This window comes from Astyanax mexicanus, chromosome 8 (assembly GCF_023375975.1).
Source record: "Astyanax mexicanus isolate ESR-SI-001 chromosome 8, AstMex3_surface, whole genome shotgun sequence".
NCBI lineage: Eukaryota > Metazoa > Chordata > Actinopteri > Characiformes > Acestrorhamphidae > Astyanax > Astyanax mexicanus.
In genome coordinates this window covers 2750837-2768477 of record NC_064415.1, presented here as the reverse complement: position 1 = coordinate 2768477, position 17641 = coordinate 2750837, and the positions used below count along the sequence as shown (strand labels likewise).

At 39.9% G+C, this 17641-nt stretch overlaps 2 protein-coding genes across 3 annotated transcripts in view; both read right to left on the bottom strand.

Moving 5' to 3' along the window:
• Positions 1–291, bottom strand: part of greb1l (GREB1 like retinoic acid receptor coactivator) — a 114899-nt gene extending 114608 nt beyond the window's left edge. Inside the window, exon 1 of the mRNA XM_049482837.1 lies at positions 219–291. The gene's annotated coding sequence lies outside the window, so the exon portion shown is untranslated. The remainder of the gene's footprint in view (positions 1–218) is intronic.
• Positions 292–4275: 3984 nt separating this feature from the next.
• rock1 (Rho-associated, coiled-coil containing protein kinase 1) overlaps positions 4276–17641 on the bottom strand; it is a 128618-nt gene continuing 115252 nt past the window's right edge. The window contains exons 30-33 of one of the 2 annotated variants that reach the window (XM_049482840.1): positions 15631–15709; positions 13623–13881; positions 11006–11216; positions 4276–6512 (exon numbers count right to left, since the gene is read on the bottom strand). In XM_049482840.1, coding sequence (XP_049338797.1) covers positions 6509–6512; positions 11006–11216; positions 13623–13881; positions 15631–15709 — 553 coding nt within the window. In that variant the 3' untranslated portion in view covers positions 4276–6508. Of the gene's footprint in view, positions 8453–11005; positions 11217–13622; positions 13882–15630; positions 15710–17641 lie in introns of both variants that reach the window. The other variant, XM_049482839.1, reaches the window with a different exon arrangement.

Sequence of the window (17641 nt, the reverse complement as noted above, 5' to 3'; positions counted from 1 at the left end):
AGCGCGTGTATTTAAATCAGCTCCCCTGCACGCGCTGTTTTCCTGCGCACCTGATGCTTCTCCTCCTAATAAACACACACCAAGCGCGCGCGCACATCCGCCAGCTAGCCAAAGCGCGCGCACGACAACGATCAAAACACCACCAACACCAACAGCATCAGCGTTAGTGTTTCTCAGCAGAACCCAAACAGAACCACACAGAGAACCCACACACTTACCTAGAACCGGGTTCTGCAGCCTTCAGCCGCTCCACGAGCTCAACCGGCCTCCACCCACCCACACACACACACACTCCCAAACACAAACACCTTATCCAGGAGGAGCGAGCTGACGTCATGACGTCCGGGAACGTGCTGTATCTGTGAGCAGCTCGGCCTGGTTCCGTCCAACCCGAACAGAACAACCGGACAGAACATTAGCATGAACACACACACACACACACACACACAGTCTGTACATCCACGATGTTAAGTTCTCCACCAGTATCATCATCACTGTCTTCATCTGAAACATTTATAAGTTAGGGAGAAAGATAGAGAGGGAGGGAGGGAGGGAGGAAGGTAGGTAGGGAAGTAGGTAAGTAAGTAGGTAGGTAGTGAAGTAAAGTAGGTAGAGTAGATAGTGAAGTAGGTAGGGAAGTAAAGTAGAGTAGAGTAGGTAGGGAGGGCTGTAAGTATGTAAGGAAGAAGGGAGTAATGTAGGTAGAGAGGGATGTAGGTAGGGAGGTAAATAGGTAGGTAGGACAATAGGTAGAGAGGGAGGTAAGTAGGTAGGTAGGGATGAGGGATGTAGGTAGGGATGGAAGGAGGTAGAGAGGGATGGAAGGAGGTAGAGAAGGATGAAAGGAGGTAGGGATGTAGGGAGGGAGGGAAGTAGGTAGGGACGGGGGAAGGATGTAGGGATGTAGGTAGGGAAGAAGGGATGGAGGTAGGGATGTAGGTAGGAAGGGAAGGTGGTAGGGACGGGGGAAGGATGTAGGGATGTAGGTAGGGAAGGAGGGAAGGAGGTAGGGATGTAGGTAGGAAGGGAAGGTGGTAGGGACGGGGGAAGGATGTAGGGATGTAGGTAGGGAAGGAGGTAGGGAGGGATGTAGGTAGGGAAGGAGGGAGGTAGAGATGTAGGGAGGGAGGGAAGGAGGTAGGGATGTAGGTAGGGAGGGAGGTAAATAGGTAGGTAGGACAAGAGGTAGATAGGGAGGTAAGTAGGTAGAGAGGGATGTAGGTAGGGAGGGTTGTAGGCAGGGGGGGAGTGATGGAGGGAGTGATGTAGGAAGGGATGAATGGATGATGTTTTGGTGCTTGGAGTGTTTATAGCAGCAGTCGAGACCTTTTTTCATTTATTAATAAAAAAAAAGGAAACCATAATTACAAACATATATTTGATATAAATATGATAAAATGTATTTACATTCTGTCTTTATTTTCCCTCTTTCTATTGTAAGCAGAGAACTGTGAGCAAGTGAGGGCTTGGAAGGATACATCAGTTGCCTTTACCTTGACAGTAATCCATGTCCTTAGTCTTCTTGTCTTCAGCAAATTGTTTGTGGGTTTTATTGTGCATCATCTTTAGAAGAGGCTTTTTTCTGGGTTGACTATGCAATACAATTTGATTCAGTGTGCTGACCTTCCACTTCTTCAACCTCTGCAGCACGCTGGCAGCACACGTCTTTTTTTTTTTTTTTTTAAAGCCTACCTTTGGATATTTCGCTGAACACGTGGACTTCACTCCTTGGACCCTGTGGAGGTCTGTTCTGAGTAGAACCCATCCTGTAAAACTGCTTTATGGGCTTGGCTATCATCCTATATCTCAGTTTCAGGGTGTTAGCAATCTTTTTATAGCCTATAGCCTCCATCTTTATACAGAACAATAATTCTGTATCAAACATCCTCAGAGAGTTCTTTGCCATACAGTGCCATGTTGACTATCCAGTGACCAGAAAGGGAGAATTGAACCCCAAACACCCAATTTAACAGATCTGCTCCCCATTCACACCTGAGACATTGTGGAGAGAGATGGCTAATTGAGGTTTTGGAAGGATACATCAGTTGCATTCACTTTGGAACTAATGTCTTCATTGATGTACAGTGGCAGTCAAAAAATGCAGTCTAAGCTTTGGGATGCAGTGAATACATTAAAGTTACAGTCTGTACATTTTAATTCTGCGTTTTTAAATATATATTTTTTGTCATTTATGAAATACTTTCAAACTGTAAAGAGCAATTACATCAAACATCACCACCAACCTACCAGAGCATGAATTTTAGACAATTCAGGGATAGTCGTACCAGGACCTTAGTTAGAACATATTGGCCCTTTCAATCTTTAAAAAACTAATGATTTTGAATTAAAAGTAACAAAAATTTAGCTTTAAGTGGTCATAATGTTTTTGCTCATGGCATTAAAAACAGGAACTCTATACTGTTCATCATAAATATAAATATATTATCTACATTTGACTCTTTTTATTTCCTCTCCCCATTGTTGTTGAACAGAGAATTGTGGGTAACTGAGGGCTTCGAAGGATACATCAGTCGCTTTCACCTGAAAACCTACCTTCTACGACACAGCAGCCGAGAAACACAGACCAAGCTTCGGGATTTAGTGACTTCGTTCAAGTTACAGTCAGTAGATTTGGGGGATTTGGGGATAATTCTGTTTTTATGAGTAAAATACTTTAATAATAATGTAGAGAGCAATTTTATACACACACCCCTCTGTCTGTCTGTCTGTACTTCTGACTGTAATGAGTTTTTCACCAGTATCATCATTACTGTTATCATAAACATCTTTATCTTCATCTGTACCATCAGACAGACACACATGCAGACAGACAGATAAACAGAGACCTAGACAGACATAGAGATATATATATATTTAGATGTAGACAGATAAATAAATAGATAGAGATGTAAACATACAGAGATAGATGTAGGTATTTAGATGGAGAAAAACACAAAGACAGAGGCAGAGACGTAGATGTAGACAAACAGATGTAGACAGATAGAGGTAGAGATGTAGATAGACAGACAGAGACAAACAGATGCAGACGATAAACAGATGTATACAGGTAGACAGACAGATAGACAGATAAATTAGACAGACAGACAGACAAAAAAATAGTGTAGACAGAGAGACACACAGAGGCAGAGATGTAGATAGATGGATAGACAGACAGAGACAAACAGATGTGCTCTGTATGTCAGACAAACAGAAGTAGACAGACAGACAGGCAGAGATGTAGACAGAGAGACAGAAGGAGACTAACAGAGATGTAGACAAAAACAGACAGAGGCAGAGATGTACATACATAAAAAGACATACAGACAGACAGAGACAAACAAATGTAGACAGACACAGATAAATAGACAGGCAGAGATGTAGACAGACAGAGATAGACAGACAGGCAGAGATGTAGACAGAGAGACAGAAAGACAGACGGAGACTAACAGAGATGTAGACAAAAACAGACAGAGGCAGAGATGTACATACATAAAAAGACATACAGACAGACAGAGACAAACAAATGTAGACAGACACAGATAAATAGACAGGCAGAGATGTAGACAGACAGAGATAGACAGACAGGCAGAGGTGTAGAGAGAAAAATAGACAAGACAGGCAGAGATGTAGACAGACAGAGATAGACAGACAGGCAGAGGTGTAAAGAGAAATATAGACAAGACAGGCAGAGATGTAGACAGACACAGATAGATAGACAGGCAGAGGTGTAAAGAAAAAGATAGAAAAGACAGGCAGAGGTGTAGAGAGAAAGATAGACATGACAAGCAGAGATGTAGAGAGACAGAGAGATGTAGACAGACACAGATAGACAGACAGGCAGAGATGTAGATAGACACAGATACACAGACAGCCAGAAATGTAGACAGACAGATAGACAGACAGGCAGAGATGTAGACAGAGACAGATAGAGACAAACAGGTGTAGACAGAGAGACAGACAGAGGCAGAGATGTACATACATAAACAGACATACAGACACAGACAGAGACGTAGACAGACACAGATAGACAGACAGGCAGAGATGTAGATAGATATCTAGACGGAAATAAATACAGCATTAGACAGACAGACATATATTATTTTATACAGACATATATTATTATAAATTCTAGTGTTTTCATTTGAAAATGAAAAGAATCGTGGGGAATTTAAACGCTGCTTTAAGTGGTCATAATGTTTAGTCTGATTAAAAACAGGAAGCTTCAGCCTGTGCAGGTGAATGTGGAGATGCACAGAGATGAGATCAGAGGCTGGGTAAGGTGATAAAGATAATGTTTATTGACACACATCCATCAGTGCCGCCTCCGACGCAGTTTAACATGCAGATCATCCAAAACAATACGATGCGCTCATCTTTAGTTCCAGTGCTTCATTTAACTGAACACGAAAAACCTAAAACCAGTTCCGATAGGTGAGGAGGAGGAGGAGGAGGAGGAGGTATTCATGATCTTTGTGGCGTTTATTTGTTATATACACACAGAATCACACTCTGCTTTAATCAGGGGGCGGGGTTACGACTGTGACTCGTACGCAGTAATGATGATGATGATGATGATGATGATGATGATATGAATGCTGGGATTTCTCCCAGATGTGTTGTGTTTTCCTGCTCTAACTCCTCTGTTTATCACGTCATTATCGCTATTATCGTTATTAATATCGTTAATATCGTTAATATCGTCGCTCCTCCAGCGGACGCAGACGTGGTGACGTAGTTAGAGCGAGGAAAACACGCAGAGTGAGGGAACTGTACGCAGGAAATGATTATTGCTCATTATATTTAATATATAGATATCCAGCTTTTTTCAGCTTTCCACACTCTGATACACACCCTGCCTTCATTTGAATATCAAAAAAATCGTTAAATGCAGACGTTTTTTTTTGTGTTTGTTTGTTTTTCGGCCAAACGAAGCGACTGACCGTTCTGATAAAACCACGCGGACGTGGACGATATACACGTTTTTTTGTCCTTAAAAAAAGGAATAGATTTACAATTTACCTTTTTTCTTTTCTTTTCTCTTCTCTCTCTTTTTTTTACATTTCTTCTTTTCATCCCGAAGAGGAACGCGAACAGATATGGCAGTAAAATCGTCGTCGTTAACGTTAACGGTAAGGCACTAGGTGGGCTGAACGCTACACCAGTTTAGTCTTCTACAAATAACTTACAATTCAAACAGTGCAGTTTTACATTTGTTAACTTAATGTTTCTTTTTTTTTCTTTTCTTCCTTTTTTGTTTTTGAACCATTCGTCTAGGAATCAAAAGGTAAGGCAATACATTACAAAAAATGATAAAAAAAAAGAAGATAAAACAACGAAAAACAAACAAAAAAAAAAACAAGAACAATTACAGAAATAATAACAACAATAACAATAATAGCAATAATAATAATGTACCCAAATGAATGCAAAAAAAACAAACAAACAACAGTTTCTAATTTGTTTTTTTTGTTGCTTTTCTTTGTTTTTCATTTTTCTCCTTCAGCCAATCCTCGCTGGTGTTCCTCAATGGCTTGGAGAATAACAACAATAATAATGAATAATAATTACTATAATAATATTATTATTCTTAATAATAATAATCATAATAATATGCATAGACTGTAAATATCTTGCATGCTCCTTTGAAAAAACAAAAAAAAAACAAGCTGAATAAACAGAACAGAAATCTAATACTCAGTACCCAGAACTCCGTCCCAAACCAAACCCGTCCCAAATTATTGCCCAGAGAGTCCTCAGCTCCTCGACACCCGAACCAGAACCGGAACCAGAACCAGAACCGGATCCGGATCTGGAGTCGCAGGAACCGTAAGGCCAACAGAAACAGATCCATCAGAATAAAAGGCATCGAACGCACGAACGTCAGTCCCAGGAGTCACCAAGCTCCCCGAAGACCCGCCCCCAAAAATTACACTCCCTTCAGGTTCAGAAAGAGGAAAGAGGACAGAACCGCTGAACCGCCTCCCTTGTGTGGGTTTTGGGTTTTGGGTTTTAGGTTTTGGTCCCGTAGTTGGCGCTGCACCGCTGATGTGCAGGCTGTGGAGGATGGATGGTGTGAGGGTGTGGTGGTTTGAGCGCCCCCTGCAGGCCGGAGGAGGGGAGGGGAGCTAAAAAAAATAAAAAATAAAAATTCCACCAAAAAAAAAAATAATAAAAAATAAAAAAAGAAGAAGAAGAAGAAGGAGAAAAAGTAGCGCCCACCCATCCCCCCCCTGATCCCTTTACCCACCAGCACTCGACTGCAGCCTCAGTCCTCAGTGAAGCGGTGATGCAATGAAATGATGTAACTTTTAGGGTTAATTCCATTTTTATTTCTGATTTTTAAAGTTTTTTTTTTAAAGGTTTAGTTTGAATGTATGTATGTATTTGTGTATTTGTGTGTGGGTTTATGCATTTATTTTTGTGTGTGTTTTTCTTTTCTTTTTTGTCCGAGATGTAACGTTACAGAGTCGTAACTGAGTCCCGCGGTTCAGAGAGAAGAGTCGGGTGGTTAACTGGAGGAGAAAAAAAAGAGAAAAAAAAAAGAAGAAAAGCCCAGTGAGAAAAGACGGGTCACCGCATTGGAGGAAATATAATATAATTTTTTTAACAACAAAAAAAAACATATTCTAACCGTAAAAAGGATGTGTGCTCTGTTTTAGTTTACAGGTATACAGGAAATTAAATAGATGAGATGCAATTGATATGGCTGTTTTTTGGGGTCTAAAAAGTCTAAATTTGGCCTTTTTATTAAGGATTTGCACCTTGTGGTGAAGCCTCTGTATTACTGTCTGATTATCTCTGTGCCTAACTGTATATATGCAGCTCTGTAAAAAATGAAGAGATCACTTCAGTTTCTGAATCAGTTTCTCTGATTTTGCTATTTATAGGTTTATATTTGATTAAAATTAAAATTGTTGTTTTATTCTATAAACTACAGACAACATTTCTCCCAAATTCCAAATAAAAATATTCTCATTTAGAGCATTTATTTACAGAAAATGAGAAATGTCTGAAAGAACAAAAAAAAAAAGATGCAGAGCTTTCAGACCTCAAATAATGCAAAGAAAACAAGTTCATATTCATAAAGTTTTAAGAGTTCAGAAATAATCAATATTTGGTGGAATAACCCTGGTTGGTTTTTAATCACAGTTTTTTTAAATGCATCTTGGCATCATGTTCTCCTCCACCAGTCTTACACACTGCTTTTGGATAACTTTATGCTGCTTTACTCCTGGTGCAAAAATTCAAGCAGTTCAGTTTGGTGGTTTGATGGTTTGTGATCATCCATCTTCCTCTTGATTATATTCCAGAGGATTTTAATTTGGTAAAATAAAAAGAAACTCATCATTTTTAAGTGGCTTCTTATTTTTTTCCAGAGCTGTAGTTTATACAGTTTAAAATATAAATATATTCTAAAATATACAGGACGCTGCTGTTGGACAGTTCACAGTCTAGCAGTGAGACTGAGATGTTTAAAACCTCCAGCAGCACTGCTGCACTGAGAATGTAATGACCCACCACCCAAATATCAGTGGAGTTTATAAGATATTAGGTATAATGGGTATAGAAATAAAGATCCATTTAATTCTACAACATCTAGAAGGAAGCACACTGTTGTTGCACATCTGCTGTTAGAATATGCTTTTTTGGTTAGTTACCACAATTAAGAGAAATGAAAAACAATACAGCACAACTTGCAGCTTACCCGTTTTTTTGATCGTTCATTAATAACAACATTATTAAAACAATAAAACAAGGTTTTACCAACGTTTTAAGGTCCCAGCAGAAAACCCCTGATTCTCCTAAAACATTTCACACAAGCTTTTTAAGGCAGCATTCCTGTTTTAATGCAGATTGATGCAAGATTTAAAGAGATAATTTACACAGTATTGGGTTTGGATAGTTAATAAATTGACTATAAATAGTTTGTGTATATTTGTGCTGATTTTATTCCCTACAAAGACATTTAGCAGACATCTGAATGTTATTTTATTTAATTTTAAAACTTGCTTTGCTACAGCAGGGGGCGCCACATTCATAGTCATTCATAGAAATACATTTTTATTTGTTTCTTTCTTTTATTTTGTTTAGTCATACAGTGCAGCCAGGCCTAAAAGCTTGTTGGGACCCTGTACCCCCCACCCCCTCCCCCTCTATGGGTGGGTAATCAGCACCCCACCATTAAAGGGACGGTTCACCAAAAACTCAAATTTACAGCCTCCCGTTTTAAACACAGTTTATTACTGAGGAATCTGTAATTCTGAGTTTACACTGAACCAGTGAAACCCCCTGTGTAAACCCAAGGAACCCCCTGAGAGCTGCGGTTATGTGCAGTAGTGTGCGGTAGTGTGGCGGGGGGGATTGTGGGTAATATACAGGTGCTACGCCGGGATCTGCCGGTCAGCAGGAGCTGGAGGAAGTGTCTGCAGCGTGGAGGTTGGACTGCGCCCTGCTACAACACAACACCACACAAACAGCCCGTCACTAAACCACGCCCCCTCAACCTACACCAATCCCATAACAGCCTATTAGCATAGTTCATTAACACAGATAATCTCTAATACTCTAAACCAGAGAAGATACGGTTTGTGACTGAAGTTTAGTTTCTTTATTTTACACTGGAGAAATGTAGATCTGCCAGCATTATTTTATAATACTATAGTGTGATTCAGAAAGAGAGAGAGAGGGAGAGAAAGAGAGGACGATAGTGAAAAAGAGAGTGAAAAGAAGAAATTGGAAGAGAGTGAGAAAGGAGAAGGGAGAGAGAAAGTGAGAAAGAGTGGAAAGAAGAGAGAGGAGGAGGATGGTGAAAAGAGAGTGAAAAGAAGAGAGAACAGGAATGAGAGAGAAGGAGAGGGAGAGAGAGAGGATAGAGAGAGAGGATAGAGAGAGAGAGAAACAGAGGAGAAGAGAGAGTGAAAAAGAGTGAGAAGAAGAGAGAAGGAGAGAGAGGAGGAGAGAGGGACAAAGGGAGTAAGAGAGAAGAAAGGGAGAAAGAGAGAGGAGAAGAAAGGGAGAAAGAGAGAGAAGAAAGGGAGAAAGAGAGAGGAGAAGAAAGGGAGAAAGAGAGAGGAGAAGAAAGGGAGAAAGAGAGAGGAGAAGAAAGGGAGAAAGAGAGAGGATATTTGTGTGCTTTGGCAACATTGTTTTTTTTAAACAGTCATGCTAATAAAGCCAATTTGAATTGAATTGAATTGAATTGAGAGGAGGAGAGAGGGAGAAGGAGAGAGAGTGAAAAGAAAAGAGAGGAGGAGAGAGGGAGAGAAGGAAGGAGGATAGTGAAAAAGAGAGAGTGAAAAGAAGAGAAGAGGAATAAGAGAGGGAGAGGAGAGAGAGAGAAAGAGAAAGAGGAGGAGAGTGAGAAAGAGAGAGGAGGAGAAAGGAAGAAAGAGAGAGAGGAAGAGAGAAGGAGAAAGAGTAAGAGAGAGGAGGAGAGAGGGAGAAAGCGAGAGAGGAGGAGAGTGAGAAAGAGAGAGAAGGGGAGAGAGGGAGAAAGGGTAAGAGATAGGAGGAGAGAGAGGAGGAGAGAGAAAGAGAGAGAGAGAGGAGAGAGTGAGAAAGAGAGAGAGAGGAGGAGAGAAGGAGAAAGAGAGTAAGAGAGAGGAGGAGAGAGTGAGAAAGAGAGAGGAGGAGAAAGGAAGAAAGAGAGAGAGGAAGAGAGAAGGAGAAAGAGTAAGAGAGAGGAGGAGAGAGGGAGAAAGTGAGAGAAGGGGAGAAAGTGAGAGAAGGGGAGAGAGGGAGAAAGGGTAAGAGATAGGAGGAGAGAGAGGAGGAGAGAGAAAGAGAGAGAGAGAGGAGAGAGTGAGAAAGAGAGAGAGAGGAAGAGAGAAGGAGAAAGAGAGTAAGAGAGAGGAGGAGAGAGTGAGAAAGAGAGAGAGGAGGAAAGAGTGAGAAACGAAAAAGACGAAGAGAGAGAAAGAAGAAAGTGTTTTTTTAGTGGTACTGTGGTTTAGTATTTGTGTTCAATTTTTTTATTGTGTAACACTATATTTTTATTCATTAAGTATTATTATCTTGGCGAGCTAATGTTGTTTTGCAAAATAGACTGTCTGTGCTGAGTGATTAAAAAATGTATATGCAACATAAAGCTTTATCATTAATTTTTTATTTTATATTTGTCAGCAGAGGGAAGCTGTAAGATATGAAGTGCTGTAAGATTTTGTGGGAAAACAAAACTGCACTGACTTTAGACTTGATAATAAAACACAGTGGATCAACACCAGCAGATGACAGACATGACTCTCCAAACCACCACTGATCATCAGTAAATTTTACATTTCATTTAAAGTAAATTAAGGCATCAGAGTCTGGAGGAAGAGTGGAGAGACACACAGTCCAAACTGCTCGAGGTCTAGTGTGAAGTTTCCACCAATCAGTGATGGTTTGGAGAGACATGTCTGTCATCTGCTGGTGTTGATCCACTGTGTTTTATTATCAAGTCTAAAGTCAAAATCTTACAGCACTTCATATCTTACAGCTTCCCTCTGCTGAGAAAAACTTTTATGGACATGTGGATTTTATTTTCCAGCAGCACTTGGTACACTGCCCACACTGCCAAAAGTACCAAATTGACCAATTGGTCTTATGTAATATATAATATTCTTATTGTCTGAGACATTGATTTTTGGGTTTTCTTCACTTAAAATAGATCAATGATGTTTTAATTTCTTGAGATGCACTTGTATACCTAAATTTTTTTTTAATAATAACTCTTAACTGTGTTTTTTTTCTTTTTAATTAAATTAGAGGGCGTGTGCTTAATAGCCTGGAAAATACAGTATACTGAATTAAAAAAAAGCATTACCTGTCTGATAAATTACTATACACTAATTTTATAGCTGTATTGTGCTTGAACTGCTGTGTGTGGTAAAGGCATGGCTGCTCTACAGGTTTGGATCACTTGAGGAAGCAGTGTAGCTCAGGTGTAGCTCAGGTGTAGCTCAGGTGTAGCTCAGGTGTAGCTCAGGTGTAGCTCAGGTGTAGCTCAGGTGTGAGGGTGAGTTACCTGGGCTTGCCGGTGATGTTTTTGGGGTTCTTTCGGAAGGACTGATTGGCTACGACCGAGCGGGTGGACATGGTGCGGGGGGAGGAGCGGGAGAAGGTGGAGGGCGGGGTCTTGGGGATCTTTTTGCCCAAATGGCCAATCCACTTCTTCTGCTCGTCCTGAGACAGGGCCAGCAGGAGCATGTCCCGCGCTGACGTCACGTCATAGTTCACTAAAGAGAAAACAGAGATACAGACAAAAACACAAGGAAAAAAAATCAAGAGGAGGAAATAGAGTTTAAAAAATGCCGCATTTACACACTTACAGCTAATTCAAACTTTCATCATCATAATAACTAGAAAAACACACAGATAAAACACAAAGAAATCTGTAACTATTAAAAGTAGAAGTTCTTTCTTTTCTTTAGAGAAATTGCAGATACAGAAGTCAGAGAGCGGTGAGTACTGTTTCCTACACCTTCAAACTGATACAGGAAGACGTCTGGCTGACCCACATGGAAACAGCAGCTTTAGACTTAAGCTCAGATTAATATTGGCATTTCTCATTTGTTTATTTGCCTAAAGCCAGGCTGCCTTTCTCTCTGTAAATTTCACTCATGTGATTTGATTAGCACTGCTGAGGTAAATTCTTGAATATAAACAGCACTACTTAGAGATTAATATAATGTGCTTGGTTGTCCAATGTTAAACAGATATTTATTTTTAGATTGTAGTTCTGTATAAAATTAATAAAAACTTTCGAGTTAAATTTTCTTCTGTATTTGGACAAATGTTTTATTTTATTTATTTATTATTTTTTTTTCGTTGCATTCGCCAACTTTAAGCTGCACTAATTGCTGACACAAATGTGCAAATACACAAACACACACACACAGCTTGACCAAATTCTAAATATGTATAAAATTTAACAAGCCAACAGCCAAGAAGAAAAAGACTACATACAGTGAGTCCAAGAAGTATTTGATCCCTTGCTGATTTTCTTCGTTGGCCCACTAATAAAGACATGATCATTCTATACTTTTAATGGTAGATGTATTCTTACATGGAGAGACAGAATATTAAAAAGAAAATCCAGAAAATAAATCTAAGGAATATATATTAATTGATTTGTATTTCATAGAGTGAAATAAGTATTTGATCCCTTAGTATTCATTAGCAGTTCTGGCTTTTACAGACCAGTTAGACACTCCCAATCAACTTGTTACCTGACCTGAAGCCACCTGTTCTCACTAATCACTTGTGTGAAAAACACCTGTCCACAGAATCAGACAGATCACACAGATTTCAAGTCTCCAACATGGGTAAAACCAAAGAGCTGTCACAGGACCTCAGAGTCAGAATTGTTGACCTTCACAAAGCTGGAATGGGCTACAAAAAGATTAGTAAGGTGTTGGATGTGAAAGTAACAACTATTGGTGCAATTATCAGAAAGTTTAAAGAGTATAACATGACAATCAACAGACCTCGGCCCGGTGCTCCAAAGAAGATTTCGCCTCGTGGGGTGGCAATGATGCTGAGAACGGTCAGAAATCGTCCTGCAACCACTCGGCAGGAGTTAGCAAATGACCTGAAGGCAGCTGGGACCACAGTTTGCAAGGAAACAATTGACAACACTTTGCGCAACAATGGATTCACATCCTGCAGTGCCCGAAAGGTACCCCTGCTGAAGAGAACACATGTGGAGGCGCGCCTCAAGTATGCCAATGATCATTTGAAAGATGAACCAAGTTATTGGGAGAAAGTTTTGTGGTCAGACGAGACCAAAATTGAACTTTTTGGCCTCAACTCCACCCGCCATGTGTGGAGGAAGAAAAATGCTGCCTATGACCCCAAGAACACTGTGCCCACCGTCAAGCATGGAGGTGGAAGCATAATGTTTTGGGGGTGTTTCTCTGCCAAGGGTACAGGGCTACTTCACCGCATCACTGGGAAGATGGATGGAGCCATGTACCGCACAATCCTGAGGGACAACCTCCTCCCCTCTGCCAGGGATCTGAAAATGGGCCGAGGTTGGGTCTTCCAACATGATAACGACCCTAAACATACAGCAAAGGCAACAAAGGATTGGCTCAAGAAAAATCACATTAAGGTCATGGAGTGGCCCAGCCAGTCGCCAGACCTCAATCCGATCGAAAATCTATGGAGGGAGCTGAAGGTCAGAGTTGCCAAGCGACAGCCCACCAACCTTCATGATTTAGAGAGGATCTGCAAAGAAGAGTGGGCCAAAATTCCCCATGGTGTGTGTGCTAAACTTGTGGTTAACTACAACAAACGTCTCACCGCTGTGCTTGCAAACAAAGGCTTTGCCACTAAGTATCGAGTGTGTTTGGCAAGAGGGATCAAATACTTATTTTCCTCATTGAAATACAAATTAATTAAAATATATTCTTTAAAATTATATTCTGGATTTTTGTCTTGATATTCTGTCTCTCCATGTTAGAATATATCTACCATTAAAAGTGCAGAAGGATAGTGTCTTTATTAGTGGGCAAACAAAGAAAATCAGCAAGGGATCAAATACTTCTTGGACTCACTGTATTCATAGTCTAAAATGTAAAGAAAAAAAAAATATACATATATATAATCAGTAAATAAAATAGAATAAAGCGGTATCTGACCTTTGCAGGGCGCGATGACGTCCTCCTTCCGGTCCAGGTGGTCTTTGTGGCACTTGACGTGGCAGCGGCGGCACTCGAGCGCCGGCGGGGGTTTGAAGACGTGCCACAGCGGTTTGGCACAGGCCTCGCAGTTGGAGGGGAAGTGGTAGAGCGTGGGGATGAACTCGTGACCTTTATGGGCCAGACAGTTCTTATCGCCCTGAGGAACCGCCTCCAGGTCCGCCTCCTTCCTACACTCCCCCTCATTAGCATAAAGGATCTGCAGGAGGAAGAGGGACGGTTTCAGTTTTAGTCTGCTCTTAATTAAAGTGCTATTAAAACGCTATTAAAAAACAGGGGAGGAGACAAACGGCAGGTTTAAGTTCATTTTTACACTTCATTTACATAATGTGTTCATCATTACCTAACACTCATCACTAACTTTATCAGTTTATTTCCTTTACTGATTTACTTTACCTGCCGGTATTCCAGGTGAAAGATACGAGCTGTACAGGACTAGGACAGTAACCATAGCCGAACTAACAAACGAAGACTTGACAAACAGCAGGTTTAAAATCATTTTTAATTATTACAGTTTACTTTACTTTCTACATAAATGAAATCAAATAAAGCCACTAGCATCAATTAGCAAATAGTTTACAACAACTGTCTGTAATCCAGGCGAAAGTTACGTGCTGTACAGGGCTAGCATAGTAACGTTAGCTGAGCTTTTTTTTTTTTTTTTTTACAAATAAGGACTTAACAAACGGGAGGTTTAAGTTCATTTTTACACTTTACTTACATAATTTGTCATCATTACTTAACTCTCATGACTAACATTATCAGTTTATTCAGCGTACTAAAACTGGCTATACTCCAGCTGAAAGACACAAGCTGTACAGGACTAGGATAGTATCAATAGCCGAGCTAACGTAGATCTAGCATTTACTTCTTTACCAGCGTGGACTTGACAACTGGCAGGTTCATGTAAATTTTTTCTGTCACTTTCTACATAAGTGAAATAAAAAATAGCTTTCAACATCATTTACCTCACTCACCTCACTTTACTACAAACTTTACTACAAACTGACCCTACAGCGGATAGTGCGGACAGCTGAGAAAATCATCGGAGTCTCTCTTCCCTCCATCACCGAGATCTACACCACACGCTTCATCCGCAAAGCCACCAGTATTGTGGACGACCCCACCCATCCCTCACACGGACTCTTCGCTCTGATGCCGTCCGGCAGAAGATACAGGAGCATCCGAGCCTCCACTACTAGACTCTGCAACAGCTTCATCCACCAGGCAGTCAGACTTCTCAACCCACAGAGACAGAACTGAACCCCCACCCCACCCACCACTCACCCAACACACTCGCACAAAACTAAACTGTACACCCCCCCCCCTTTACACAAAACTAAACTGTACACCCGCCCCCCCTTTACACTCACAAAGAACTGAACTTCACCCACACACACACACAGAGGCTGACATGACTTTATTTGCTGCACTCTTAAAAACTATAAACTCTACCTCAGTAACTGCTGTGATTATATATGTTCTATATGTTACAGTATGTCACACATCTCTGCACCTTATCCCCACTATACACTTTATTATACCGTATCGGTACTGCACTGTCCTGTCTTTAAATTGTCTCGTCTTTTGTATTTATTGTATTTATTGTTATTTAGTGTTATAATTTTATAATTTTATGTTGCACTGTCGTCACTCCTGCACTTTATGTTGTCTATTGCTTGTTGTTCTATGTTGCACCATGGTTCCAGAGGAACGTAATTTCATCACACTGTGTACCTGTACTCAGATGTACTGACAATAAAAGCCTCTTGACTTGACTTGACTTGACTTGACTCCAGTTTAAAGATATGAGCTGTACATGGCTAGGATAGTAACGTTAGCTAAGGTAACTTGGCTCTTCTTTACAAATGAGAGGGTTTAAGTTCATTTTTACACTATACTTACATAATGTGTTCATCATTGCTTAATTATGGGATTAACAGCGAACCTGAAATATTCTGGGGATTTCGTCCGTTTCAGCACGATACACGTCACCCTGTGTCACTGGACGCACGTGGAAGAGTTTACTGGAAAAGAAGTAAAACAAAAAGATTCATTACAAAATTACCCATGTTTGATAAGAACAGAACCAGTACCGTCCTCATGCATTGGCACTGAACTTATTTAATTCCATATTAAGCTTTCTGTCACAGTCAACGGTAATGATAATGTTTTTAACAGCATCACATGCATTCAAGAAGACCCAACATGATTTAAACCTCCTCTATATAAACTTCAACCCGTATAAACTGTAATTGGTGGTCTGCACTTTTAAGCTACTTTGCATGCATGTCAAGTTTATTTTACGCATTAACGGATTCACTTAAATCAGGCTGACCAATCAAAGCTCCACTCGCGCAACTGCAGAGCAGAAATAAAGAGCAGAATAGAGAGCAAAAGTGAAAAAAAACAGGGAGCAGAGAAGCAGAAAGAGTGGACAATCATAAGAGCTGTGGAGTGTCAGACCTGTTTACAGAAGAAACTTCATCTACTTTAAAACTGCACCCGTGTTTTCCATTCTGTGTGAAATAGTCTTTAAACACCAAGATGCCACTGATGGAACACATATTACAATATATATACTTCTACATCGATTGTAAGAACCTTTAAAATTGGTGAAAAACCTCTGCATCAAGTTATGGAGGATTAAAAATTGGAAAAAATTGTTTCTTTATGGAAGCAGAAATGTTTGTACTGCAACAATTAACAACCGCTTTGGGAATCACAGAGCATCTAACAATACGATATCAACACATCTCTCACGATAACCATGATATTACAATACTGTGATAAACAATATATTACAAGACATTCTCTATGATATTTCACAGCATCTGTGTTTCTGAAGATGATAAAATATTCCTAAATTATCAAATACCAGGAATTACAGATTAATTGATGTTTCAGTTTCACACAATTTAAGAAACAATAATATTCGGTCCCACTTTATAATAAGTGTCCCTAAGTACTATGTAGTTACACAGTAACAATCCCTGTAACTACAGTGTAACTACTGATGAAGTACACATTGTTACAGATTTACTACAGAGGTACAAGATATGTAATTATACATGTGTATTAAGGTTAATTTCGACATGTGTAAGTACACTCACCCTGGTACACATGTGTACTTACACAAGTCGAAATTAACCTTAATACACATGTATAATTACATAACCTGTACCTCTGTAGTTAATCTGTAACAATGTGTACTTCATCAGTAGTTACACTGTAGTTACAAGTAATAGAGTAAGTGTACTTACACAAGTGTAACAATGTGTGTGTACTTACATACAGTATATGTAACAGTGTGTGTGATAAGTTGAGTTTAAAACGTATCCAACAGCTATTGTTTAGTATGTAATTAGGGCTGATTGAGTTCACGCACGTTGTTACACATGTGTAATTACACTCCCCCTAGCACACGTGTACTTACACAAGTCAAAATTAACCTTAATACACATGTGTAATTACATAACCTGTACCTCTGTAGTTAATCTGTAACAATGTGTATTTTATTAGTAGTTACACTGTTGTTACATGGATTGTTACCGTGTAACTACATAGTACTTAGGGACACTTATCATAAAGTGGGACCTGATATTCTTCACCACGGGTTTATCAACCCTTTTCATTTAGTTATAGTGCCACCATGTGGAGTAATAAGGTAGTACCTATAGTAAATCTAATTAGAGGGGATAAGCTTAGGGAGATTAGAGCTTAATAAAGATATCCATATTTGATACCACATACTGATACAATATATACAATAGATATGAAATGTAGGGACTATGTGAACAGTATAGACACCATGAACAGTATGTACAATATGTACACTGTGGATAGTAGGGGTGTCACTATTTCAATATTTCATCTAAATCGATCGAAATGATGTCATGGTCTCGAGCATCGAAGTCAAAAAGAGGATCTACGATCCCTCCCACAAATGGAGCAGCACA